Source organism: Urocampus carinirostris, chromosome 9 (assembly GCF_059441175.1).
Source record: "Urocampus carinirostris isolate Australia breed hairy pipefish chromosome 9, RoL_Ucar_1.0, whole genome shotgun sequence".
Taxonomy (NCBI): Eukaryota; Metazoa; Chordata; class Actinopteri; order Syngnathiformes; family Syngnathidae; genus Urocampus; species Urocampus carinirostris.
The window spans coordinates 10061427-10073779 of NC_142357.1; the positions used below are offsets into that span (position 1 = coordinate 10061427).

At 39.5% G+C, this 12353-nt stretch overlaps 1 protein-coding gene across 4 annotated transcripts in view; it reads left to right on the forward strand.

Annotated features, from left to right (window-relative positions):
- The first annotated feature begins 5734 nt into the window (after positions 1-5734).
- The window catches only part of LOC148359279 (mitogen-activated protein kinase kinase kinase kinase 4-like), a 69146-nt gene continuing 62527 nt past the window's right edge, over positions 5735-12353 (forward strand). For 3 of the 4 annotated variants that reach the window (XM_088344492.1, XM_088344495.1, XM_088344493.1), the window contains exons 1-2: positions 5735-5908; positions 6514-6579. In XM_088344492.1, coding sequence (XP_088200618.1) covers positions 5852-5908; positions 6514-6579 — 123 coding nt within the window. In that variant the 5' untranslated portion in view covers positions 5735-5851. Of the gene's footprint in view, positions 5909-6311; positions 6428-6513; positions 6580-12353 lie in introns of those variants that run through there. The other variant, XM_088344494.1, reaches the window with a different exon arrangement.

Here is a 12353-nt window from a genome sequence, read left to right on the forward strand (position 1 = left end):
CTCGCTCATTCTCACCTAGGGACAATTTGGACCGGCCAATTCACCTGAAATGCATGTCTTTGGAATGTGGGAGGAAACCGGAGTGCCCGGAGGAAACACACTCAAGCACGGGGAGAACATACAGACTCCGCACAGGAAGGCCAGTAGCTGGATTTGAACCCATGCAAGAGGTTCCCATGACCTCAGAACTGTGCCGCACACGCGCTAACCACTGCGCCGCCATGCTGCTCTTGTTTTTTCATATAGCATGAAAATGGTAAAAATGAGAAAAGGCCTGTTTTCAATACAGTCCAAACACCAATCCAAACCCCCCAAAAAGATTGTCAAAAAAGACCAGTTTATTGAAGTGCACAAAAGAAATGCACGTACTTGATGAATGAACTGACCGGGGCTGCGATCATTACTTTAAGCCAGGAGATGGTGGCGGAGAATAACAGTTTCAAATTCCGGACAGCAAAATAAAAATAAAAAATTAATGTACAAAATATGATAATAACCTCACTAATTCGCTGTTATATACTCCTACCAAAGCCTTGTTGGGAAACTTTTCACATTGCACTTGTTTTTTTTTTTCTTTCACAAAGCAGCATCCAGGGACCCGGGTGCTTTCTTGCAACCCTGCCCATGTTTGAAAGGGGTTGCTTGAAGGGATACTATGCAATACTTGACCACTAGATGTGTCTGTATTGTGTAGGGCAGCCAAAAACGAATGCAACAAAGTACACGGAAGAATACCATTGATGTAGACTCAAAGTGACCAAACAGCACCATTTCTCTTCTAATCTTTGACCAGAACGTCACAATGTTTTTGGTTTTTGGGGGTGTCCGTAGCAGTAAGATGGTGCACAATTACATCAGCTCTTTCTAAGTGGGCCTCATGCAATATAAAATAAATAAAAATGTATTGACTTTCAAGATTTAAATAATGTATGTTTATATGAGTTAGCTTGAAATGTAATACTGTTTTTTTCTCTTTTCAATTGCTGGACTTTTTTACCACTAGGAGGGGCTAAATAATACACAGTGTCCCCTTGATGATCTGCACCTGAAAGGATAACGGAATCTTTTTCAACTGGTTCAACATATTTTTCAGTTAATGTAAACAAACAAAAAATGTTCTGCGCCTGGATCAAATGTTCATTCAGTCATGGTTGAAATATGACCTAAGTAGAGTACACGTATAATATTTAAAAACAAAATAATAAGAACTTTACAGAGCGAAAACTCATTTGTCAGTACTCTGAAATCACTTAGTTAGCCCATATGCTGTTGAAATCTTGACGTTCAGTATGTTCAATGTTTTTCCCTGATGTTCTACCTATGAAGTAATTTCAACAATAACATTTAGTTAGGGATAAATTAGATGAAAACACCAATAAAAATCACTTGGATAAACAAAAAATCCCTAATTGGGTAAAACACATTCTTAACTTTGATACTTGTCAGGGGGTGGATATACGCTGAGTTAAACAATTACTAAGGGATAGGGGTAGAAAGCACTCTCAAGAAAAAGAAAATATTTCAAATAATAAGCAAAAATACATTCCTCTCAAACCGCCCACAGTCCGTGAAACTCTGCAACCACGTCTCTCCCACCCTAACACTGAGCACTGGCTCCCCAGGATGTATACTGAGCCCCCTGCTTTTCACCCTCTACACCTTCGACTGTTCACCGACCCACCTCACAAACGGAATTTTTAAGTTCGCCGACGATCCTACCATGGTCGGACTCATCTCTGAAGTAAAGTCAGGTCAAGTCATTTTTATTTGTATAGCCCAAAGAGTCTCAAAGGGCTGCACAGGTTATTACACAGACTATTTTTTCAGACTACTATTACACCATCCCCTGATCTGAAGGGGACGAGGCGGCATACAGGGAGGAGGTGGAGTCACTGACAACGTGGTGTTTGAAAAAACACCTCATACAGAACACCACAAAAACAAAATAACTCATACTGGACATCAGGAGGAAAGGCAGGAACCCAGCACCACTCATTATAAAACGGAGACTGTGTAGAGAGAGTCCACTCTTTCAAATTCCTGGGTGTGCACATCTCCGATGACCTCTCTGGGTCTGCAAACACCAGGGTGGTGGTAGGGAAGGCCCAGCAGCGACTCCATTTCCTGAGAGTGCTCAGGAAAAATCATCTGAAACAGAAGCTGCTGGTGTCCTTCCACAGAGCCACAGTGGAGAGCATTCTGGCATACTGCATTACGGTGTGGCATGCTGGATGCACGGCAGCAGACAGGAAAACACTTCAGAGGGTCATCAACACAGCCCAGAGAATTGTTGGTTGCTCTCTGCCCAGTTTGGAGGACATTGCCTGCTCTTGCTACCTCAGCAGAGCAGAAAACATAATCGAAGACTCACCCCGGCCCGCTGCCTTCCGGCAGACGCTACAGGTCACACAAATCAAAAACAAACAGACTCAGAGCCATCACTACCCTTAACACACACAGCACAAAAAACTGAAACTCTTGCAAACACACTATCTCATACAGATGTAAAATTGTATTCATGCCTATGCTTACTTTGCACGGTGTTGCCTATTTTGCACGACCGCATATTGCACTAATACGATCCCAAAACTGTATGTAAACACCCAATGTAAATATGTTCTGCCTCTACATGCCCACACTTTCTTGTGGAAATATTATGTAAATTAACTTTTTTTTTTTTATCCTCACAGTAAAATGTGAACTTGGAGTGCCATGTCCAATTTCGTTGTCACAATATGTTCAACCCATTTTGTAACAATGATAATATTCTATTAATATTCTATAATATTCTATTCTATTCTATTCTATTCTATTCTATTCTATTCTATTCTATTCTATTCTACATGAACTATAATAGAAAATATACTTGTAGTTAGAGAAATTTGTATGTATTTTACATAAAATGAGCCTCACCTAGAAGAGGTAACAAAATATTAGGCTATCTTGCTGCTACGAGCACCCTAAAAACCAAAAGCCTTGTGAGACACTGGGCAAAAAATTAAAATAAATATGGTGGGGTTTGGTCAGTTTAAGTCTCCATAGTGTGTATTCTTCCTAGTGCTATTTGCACCTGTTGACAGTTGCAGGACAAAATACAGAAACGTCTAGTGGTCAAATGATACACACTGTCTCGTTAAAATAACTTTGTTTATAATAATTTTGTTTTCTTTGTTACAAACAAACTAATCAAACTTTAGTATAACAAAAATACCCATCAATTTTTCAATTACTTTGAACTAAAGGATTTTGGGGACAAACTAACCCACCTATTCCAAAGTCAAGGCTGGCGGGCCACATCTGGCCCCTGAAATTAACTTTATTTATAATTGTATCATACATCAGGATCCATTGGGTATTTTCTGTGGATGTTTTTTCTAAAGTGTATTTTAAACTAATGTTACACTTGAGTTTCCCACTGCTCGAATTCAACATCTTTTAAATAATAATTAGCTCATATCTGTTTTTATGAGGAAGTAACACAATTTCTTATGTCAACTGTTGCTTCTTTGGATTATAATTCAAACTAAACAATGCAAACTGATTTAAGAATCACACAAAACTACCATGAATCTTTTCGAACGTACCTATGAATGTGAAGGTTCCATCTTTACAATCTACTATTTGTTCATGCTCAATTATAGAATGAGCTAAAATAAAAATCGAGTGACGATGTGGAAATAGCAACAGACAAAAGTCCCTAACAGGAATGTTCTATCATTGTCTTGAAGAATGTAATGTGGTTAAATTGATTTGCAGCGAATGTTGTGAAGATGCACACGCAAATGGTGCGTGTGCGTGAGTGCGTGAAGGCAGCTGACCATAGTGTGAACAGGGCTACTCTGTGGGTCCACAGAGAGAGCATTCTTTACAGAAACACACGCACACGCATGCATAGATAGTGTGCAAAAAAGTCACTAGACATCTCTTGTCCATGATACTGTAGAACATAATTTATAAGTGTTGTAAATCCCAAATATATGTGTAAAATTATACTGTGATTTTACAAATTCTAAAGGTGCTGTCGGCAATTTGAAAAAGTTGTACTTGCTGACACCATCTTCCGGCTTAAATCGTCATTGCAGCCTCTGTCAAGCTCCTTATGTTTTGCATTCAGGTAACTCTTTTTTTTCATCTTTTAGGGGGTTTGGGTTGGCCTTTGGACTGTATTGGAAACAGTCCTCTTTTTACTTTTAATATTTCCATGGTACACTAACAGAAAACTGGGAGCACATGCTTGAAATTAGCTTCCCACCTGTCGTGGTTCCTAATGAGTTGCAAGTCCAAAACAGCTCTGTTAAAAGTAAGATAAGCCAAGGTGCGGTCGAAAGTAAATTCCAAAGTCTCTTTGAACTCAGTTGGGCATTGTTAACACAAACTTGATAGAGATATATTGTAACTTTCAGCTTTTTAAGGACACCTTAAATGACGCACCCCACCTTTAAAAATTACTTTGAAACATTTTACCACGATTTTAAAATGTTTGTAACACTTTAATTTTCTTATTTTTATTTAAATAAACTTAAAAACACCATTGTTATGATCATTCAAAGATGCATTCTCTCTCCAACTATGTTCAATATCTTCCTTGAGAGGATCTTGTCCGAAGCTCTGGAGCAATCAGTCTGTATTGGGGGACACAACATAACTCACCTCTGTTTTGCTGAGAATATTGCCAGATTGGCAGAAAACTAACAGGAACTCAGAGATCTGGTCAATCGCCTAGACAAAGCATCAAACCAGAATGGGATGGAATTCAGCACAGAAAAATACAAAAGTAAGAAATAGAAATTATGGCCAGGATATCTCAAACCACAGACGCACTTGCCAGACTTAAACCCATCTGGAGGGACAAGAACATCGCAGTGAAATCAAAGAGCAGACTTTGCAAGCGCTGTTTACTTCCATCTTCTTTCACGCTAGCGAGACATGGACTCTCACAGAAAAACTGGAAAAGAAAATCCAGGCTATGAAGATGCGATGCTACAGGAAACTTCTAGGCATCAGCTACTCAGCCCATGTGACAAATGAAACGGTGCAAAATACCATCATAGGGCCCTACTAAGAACTGTTGTCAAATGTGTGCAGATGGAAACTTCAGTGGTATGGTCACGTCAAAAGATCATCAGGACTGACCAAGATAATTTGCCAGGGCAGAGTCCAAGGGGGCAGGAGAAGAGGAAGACCGAAAAAGAACTGGGCCGACAACGTTAAGGAATGGAGCGGTGCCAACTTTGCCATGACCCAAGAACGCCAGGGACCCTCAACAGTGGAGAAAGCTGACCGGGGTTGTGTCTTCATTGGTGCCTTGACGACCCATGTGGTTAAGGGAACCGTGAACCGTGATTAAAGTTCATGTATTTTGCCTAGTATTAAAATCAATGTATGTTTTTGCGACCGAATGAAAGTTTTTTGTACCACTGGAAGGCAGTAGATATTTCACACTGTCCCTTTAACCTTTGGGGCATGATTCGTTTTGCAGAGTAGGAAGAAGGGAAGTAATGTAATGATTTTGAATTGACGCAACTTTTTTTTTACATATATTTAAAGTCTCATTTAGTCCTTATAACGACCCCAAGTGCACTCAGAGGGCACTTGTAAACCTCTTTGAAAATCACTTTAATTCAGAAATTAATTTAAATGCTACGAAGTTTAACATTTACATTACTTCCTCTCTTTGTTTAATTTTGAAAGGTCCACTCGGAAGTGGTCTGACTTGTCATTCCGACTTCACACTGTTAGCACAACTTTAGAATGGACTCAGGAGACAAGTCCGTTACTTTGACGAAGAGAGAACGACAACGTCCATGAGTTGACCACAAAATTCAACTTCTTGACAACTTTTCTGGCAGCAATGTCGAGAGAAAACACCACTCGGAGTTTGGACAGCATCGACCTGGCTGCTCTGAGAGTAAGACAAGACGCAACTACCCTACTTTTCTTGCAAACAGTCGGGTGCCGTGGAAAATTTCAACCCATTGTAAATGAGTTATAGCTTTTTATTCTTTTCATTTGTAATTACTTTACGTGTAATGCCCTATAAGTCGGTCCATTGTCTCCTTGGTTAATGTTTAGCTTTTTATAATTTGTTATTGTCAGTGGTGTCACTTAAATTGTCGAGCTACTATTTGCATTTAATCCTGGTCAATTTAGATAGTGTACTTGCTTTACGTGAATTCACGCCGCAGGGCTCGAAGAGACAATAACACATAAATAGACTATTAACTATGTTGTTATAAACGGCTGTTTTTGTAGCTGCTTTTATTTTTGCAGCCATCTCAGACTGGAAAGGAAGACGTTTAGGAGCCAAGTGTAGAGCGTGTAAGTCATAAGATAATGTCATCCAGATTTGCTATTCCACTTCCTTCAATCACCCTCGGGAACAACTGAGTCGTGCAATATGATATGAGACACAAGCATGGAGTACAAAGTTTGTTTTACTTCCATTATGTTTTGTTGTCCTGTTGAAATGAAATCCACTTACACTGTGTGTTCTTGTCTTTGACATTTCTGTAGGATCCTGCTGGTATTTTTGAGCTGGTGGAGGTTGTTGGCAATGGAACATACGGTCAAGTCTACAAGGTGAGTTCCTTGATAATTTGCACGATTTCTGAGATCTTTCTACTGACCATAGTTCCATTCAGTCACACAAAATTAGATAAAAACTATTACCTAAAAGGGTAATGGAAAACTGAAATTCATCTGAAAAACTTTACTGTGAGAAAATTATGAAAAATAAGCTAAACTTGTCATACAAATAGATGTTTCCTTCTTAGCTGTCAATGTCGTTTCCCAGCACTGTGACACATCTCTGCCATCTTTGCCCAGTTTCCCATATTCTATGAGTGTAAAAGTCCTTTGGCTGATGTCTTACAACACCTTTGACTTTATCGTCACTCTCGAAATGGTCATGACTCTCTTGAACGCTTTTAAGGAACTGTTCTAATATTGAAATTTGTCACTGCATATACAGTCATGATTTTATGAGTTCCTTGATTATAATCATTTATGTTTTCAGTTATTTATAATTCCTTCATTTATTTACCGTATTTTCACATCCATAAGGCGCACACAAAGGTCAATATTGTCTTAATATTGAGCAACCCGCTCTATCGTGCTGTGCGTTACATTGCAGTACACTAATACACCAGTATGCAATGTAAAGCAACGGACGTAGACCAGCTGCCTTAGGGTTGGGGGCCCGCCCCGAAATTGGGAGGTCACAGGTTTGAGCCCTGGTCGAGTCATACCGAAGAGTATGACAACATTTTCAGCTGAAATCTAATGTTTTTGTGTGATCGTTCACATTTCCAACTAATTGCGACTTCTATGCTATCTCCTGTGACTTCGATGCGTCTCCTGTGTGAACGCCACCACGTCCCGCTTGTGCAGAAGCAGACGTGTGACGTCACACGCAATGCGTCCATTGTTTGCGGAAATACTCATGGATGCGAACGCCGCAGCGTATCTAGCAATTTTTGGTACAGGATGTTGGACTAAGTTGTCCCCACGATTATTTTGTACATACAAAACCTTACTTTCCCTCCATTGAATGCTTTCCACGTTTTTGTTACACACATAAAATCCAAGATAATACCTTATTGTCACAATCCAGGATGGAATCTCGGACCCAATTGCGTTCGTTTAAAAGTAATCTTTATTGGATTGAGCCGACAGAGCTTGCTTTGGAAGCCGATGGTTGTCGGTCGCTAGCAGCGTTGGACGGAATGGCAGTTCCGTGACAAGTAGGCAGAATCGATACGGCTGAGCGGGCAGGTCGATGGCCAGGGCAGGAGAGCAGGTCGTAAACGTGGGACAGAAACAGGTTGAAACCGAAGGCATGCAGGAATCAAACAGGAGAGGTCTTTGGTACTGGAATCTGGCAAAACACACAGAGTACGGTCTGACACTCCCCTCTGGGCGCTGACAGTTTAAGAGGAGAGTGCCAGCCAATCAGAGAGTGCGTTCCTGCTCCCCAAACGATTGCCCCAGGTGTCTTCATTTTGGCAATCATGACACTTACACTGGTTCAATCACCTTATTTATTCAATTTTAACTGTATGGTCCCTGAAAATAGCAACATCCTTATCTTAAAACAAAGTACTATAATATAACCATGTTTAAAGTATACAATTAATTAGATGATCCATACTGTTTTACAGTTAACACCAGTGTCTGCAAAAAGCAAAGATAGTGTTGTTTTTTTGATGATCAGTGTTTTAGAGATTAATTTGGGCCAGTTTTTTTCCTGCGTTGGTGAAGAAGGCCTTTTAATAAGGGAGTCCTTTTCACAATGCTAGTCAACATGAGAAATTGTGACAAAGCCATGATCGCCCGTCCCAAACACAAATTTGTTTTTTGAATAGTTTGGATTGGTGAAAGAAATTGACTACTAAATGTATTTTTAGGGGCAGCGCACGTGCGGCACAGTTCATGTCATGGGAACCTCCTGCGTGGGTTCAAATCCAGCTCCAGACTTCCTGTGCGGAGTTTGTATGTTCTCCCCGTGCTTGCGTGGGTTTCCTCCGGGCACTCCGGTTTCCTCCCACTCCAAAGACATGCATTTCAGGTGAATTGGCCGGTCCAAATTGTCCCTAGGTGTGAATGAGTGAGTAAGTTGTCTGTCCCCGTGTGCCCTGCGATTGGCTGGCAACCAGTTGAGGGTCTCCCCTGCCCGCTGCCCGATGATTGCTGGGATGGGCTACAGCACCCCCGCGACCCTACCAAGGATAAGCGGTGCAGCTGATGAGATGAGATAGATTTTTAGGGTTTTGTGTGACCAAAAATAATTTCAAAATAAAGTAGGCAAGTTGTGTGTAGATGACTATTACATTTGAAGTAATTGTCCTTAATAACTGCATAGTATTTTTTTCAACATTTTGTTTATATTGCTGATGGGATCTAAACTCGAATAATTAAGGACCAAATCAGGAACTACTGTTTTTTTGTCATTTCTATTTTCAAATTATGTATTCATTATTTCTTTACTTATTCTTATACGTATTAGAACAATTGTAAGTATTTCAAAGTAGGTTTGTAGTCACATTAGGGCCATTTCTTCCGCATTGTGCTGAAATCTGACTTTCTTCTCTCCTCTTCCAACCGCACTCACAATACTCTTCCAAACCGCGGCCAGAACTCGTTGCTTCCAAAATACATGACGCTGATTCACCCAAGAATCCCAAGATAGTATAAGACATCAGATAGGCGCTTGTTTTCTAAGCTCAGTAGCGCTATGAAGAGCAAAGTAGGCGGTCCCGGTCACTCACTATATGCATTGCACAAACAAAACTTCTGTGACATCATGGTTTCACGCGGCGACTCCTCCCATGGCTGTGTGCATGTACCAGAGATCATACCGCGCTCTGGCTAAACTCTCCTAAGAGTGCCCAAATGTGAATCTGTGCCATGCTTATATGCAGATAGATTGCGCGCAGACTACCCCTAAAATACGAATTTGAGCACTAAGCATGCATGGGCACATTATGATGGCTGTAGATTGAGTGTGCTCTAAGACATAACATCCACAACTACATGGGTGATTGTTCCGTTGCTTGAGCAGAGAAGGGGGGCTGCTTATTAAAGCCTCAAGTGACCTTTAGAGAAAATCAGTGCCAGGATGTCTGGTGAAGGCATACTTGCGAACAAAAGCTATATTACACTGATCAATAAGGCTTTGACACTACAGATGAGTACTCATCAGGTCTTTTCGTCACTGAATGTAAATGACTGTGTGTTTGTTGTGTTGTATCTGGTAACAACATGCTCAAGTCAAGACAGATTTAAATAGTGTAGATACAATTGGAAAGTAGGAGGTTGGAGCAGATTCCAATTCAAGTCCCCTAATGGGATTTACTTGGAAGAGGTGTGGGGTTCCAATAGTTCACTTTGTGTGGGCAGTGCACAAGCAAGAGTGGAAGTTGATGATGACGAAAATGATGGAATTTGAAAAGCATCGGGATTGTTTTATTTTTCACTTCGAAGTCACTATACACACAAATATAAAAACAAAAGAAATAACGACTTTGAAAACGGTATTGTTTATTAAAAGAAAAACCAAAGCTCATTAGACATCAAGGGTCTCCACACAGCACAATATTAATGCCATTTCAAATAAAACTTATTTTAGCTACTCCTTTTTACAGAATATGAGGCACATTTTAACAGAATGCCCACCCACCTACCGAACGACCTGAACATCATTCTCCTGTTCAGCGCAGTTGAAAAGGCTCACTTTGGGTTTACTTCCTTTTTTTGCAGTATCTGTGCATGCATGCATAAGTGTCGTGGTTTGCGGTCATAGCCATATTTAGCTCGATATAATCGGTTAGGAGTGTAAATCACATCACTGTTTTAGACAATAATATTTATTTTTTACAATTCATTAATCTCTTGTGGCAAATTCACCAGACTGCCTCGCTGAAGGTTGTTTGAGGTGTACTTAAAAGGTTGAAAGTAGAATACTTTCTCTCCCAAGTCTGTGTTAACAATGTCCAACTGAGTTTAAAGAGCCCTGATTAAAAAAAAAAAATTTACAGAGCCTATCTTACTTTAAGGAAAGCTGTTCAGGGCCAAATACATTAAGGTAGGAGGATTGTGGGGTACAGGGGAGTGCTGGATAGTAAATTCCTACTTGCACCCATGTTTTTTTTTAATGTGCAAGTGTAGCATGAAAATGTTGAAAGGAAGATGCTGCATGCCTCAAGTAGAGTCCAAATGTCAACCCAAACCCCAAGAAAGATGGGAAAAAAGGAGACTTTCTTTGAGTGTGTCAAGGAATTGTACTTATTTGCACGCGCAACATAAGGAGCTTGACAGAGAATGCCATGATGACAAGCCAGGGGACAGCGGCAGCAGGTAGAAAACTTCCGAAATACGTACAGCTCCTTTAATAAGTATAATTGACACAAAAGGTTTTGTAAATGCTAAAACTAAGCTAAGGCAGACTGAAATATTGATGTTAACACACATTTTTGATTCAATCAGAAATAGAAAACAATACATGTTTCAATACAATTATACATATACAACTATATCAAATAGAGTAAAGATATAAAAGCATTTTACTGTTTTTTCCTTAGTTGAGCCCGTAAAAGAAACATTAAAAATCAAAATACTAAGAAAGGTGTTGAAAGAAGTAAAGCAGCATTTCTTATCCCACCCTTGACCTTTATCAAGGTATATTGGGTAAAGAAACCCTTAAATACTTTACCTAACAACTTAAAAATAGCCCAAAAATTAAGGCAGAACCAAAAAGAAAAAAGAAGGAATAAATTACATTAAACCCATGTTTGTACAGTAATCTTTTGTCTTTATACACATTTTCAAAATTCTGTCCTTTTACTATATGAGTTTTAATATATTGTAACTTTCAGTGTTGGAAGTATCTAATGACTGAATAGAACTCCAGTCATACTGGGCGAAATTACTAACTCTGAATAGCATTTTAAAAACTTAATGTGTCTAAAGAAAAAAATCGAACAATAACTTCTGAAAATTAGAAATTCATTGGGAATGTAGCCCCTTTGTTATGCCTCAGGAAGGGTCCTCAAAACTACATTGTTTACAAATTGATCACTTATGAAGATCAAGTACTAGGCCATCCAACAAAAGGTTTCAGCCACTTTTGGCTACAGTAATTACCATATACTTACTGTGGCTTTATTTTGTGGGGGATCATTTAATTCTACTCATATGATTTGAGTATAACCCACTTACTTGAGAGAACAATTGTTACCATTTTGTTTATTTATAGCTGCTATAAAACAGGATTAAGGGTTGACAAACGATTATTTTCAGAGACTTTTTCTTGTGCAAATGTATTGTGAGTTTGAAAAACTTTAAGAAAGACGGTGAATATGAGTCACTATTGCCTCTATTTCCTGCACATGGCATATGAAGCACAGTGAGGCATGTGCACTCAGAAGTTCCTTTTGCACAATAGTAATAACGACATATTTCAGCTCATGACACAAATTATTTGATTTCTTAACAGTACAGAGAGCATGACCCCTGGATTTGATCACGTGATAAAGAATCTTGACGTTGTTGCCCTAGGAAGTGTTAATTACCGATATAGTGTTTGTCTCCACTTCCAGTCATGCGAAAGGAAGTGCTTGCGTGTTAGCATTACTAAGCGTTGCTGTTTCTTAAGTGATAGACATTTGTGGTATGCACAATTCAGACGACAATGGTATGTGAAGCCACGAGTCTTGGTGGGAATTCTTTCAAATTCAAAATGTAAGGACTTGTTGTGCTGTGTTCACATTTAACGTAAAGCTAATGACATGTTGAGTGTAACCATGTTTTAAATCATGTCATCGTCTCACGTTTAAATTTAGTGTCATCTCATCCAA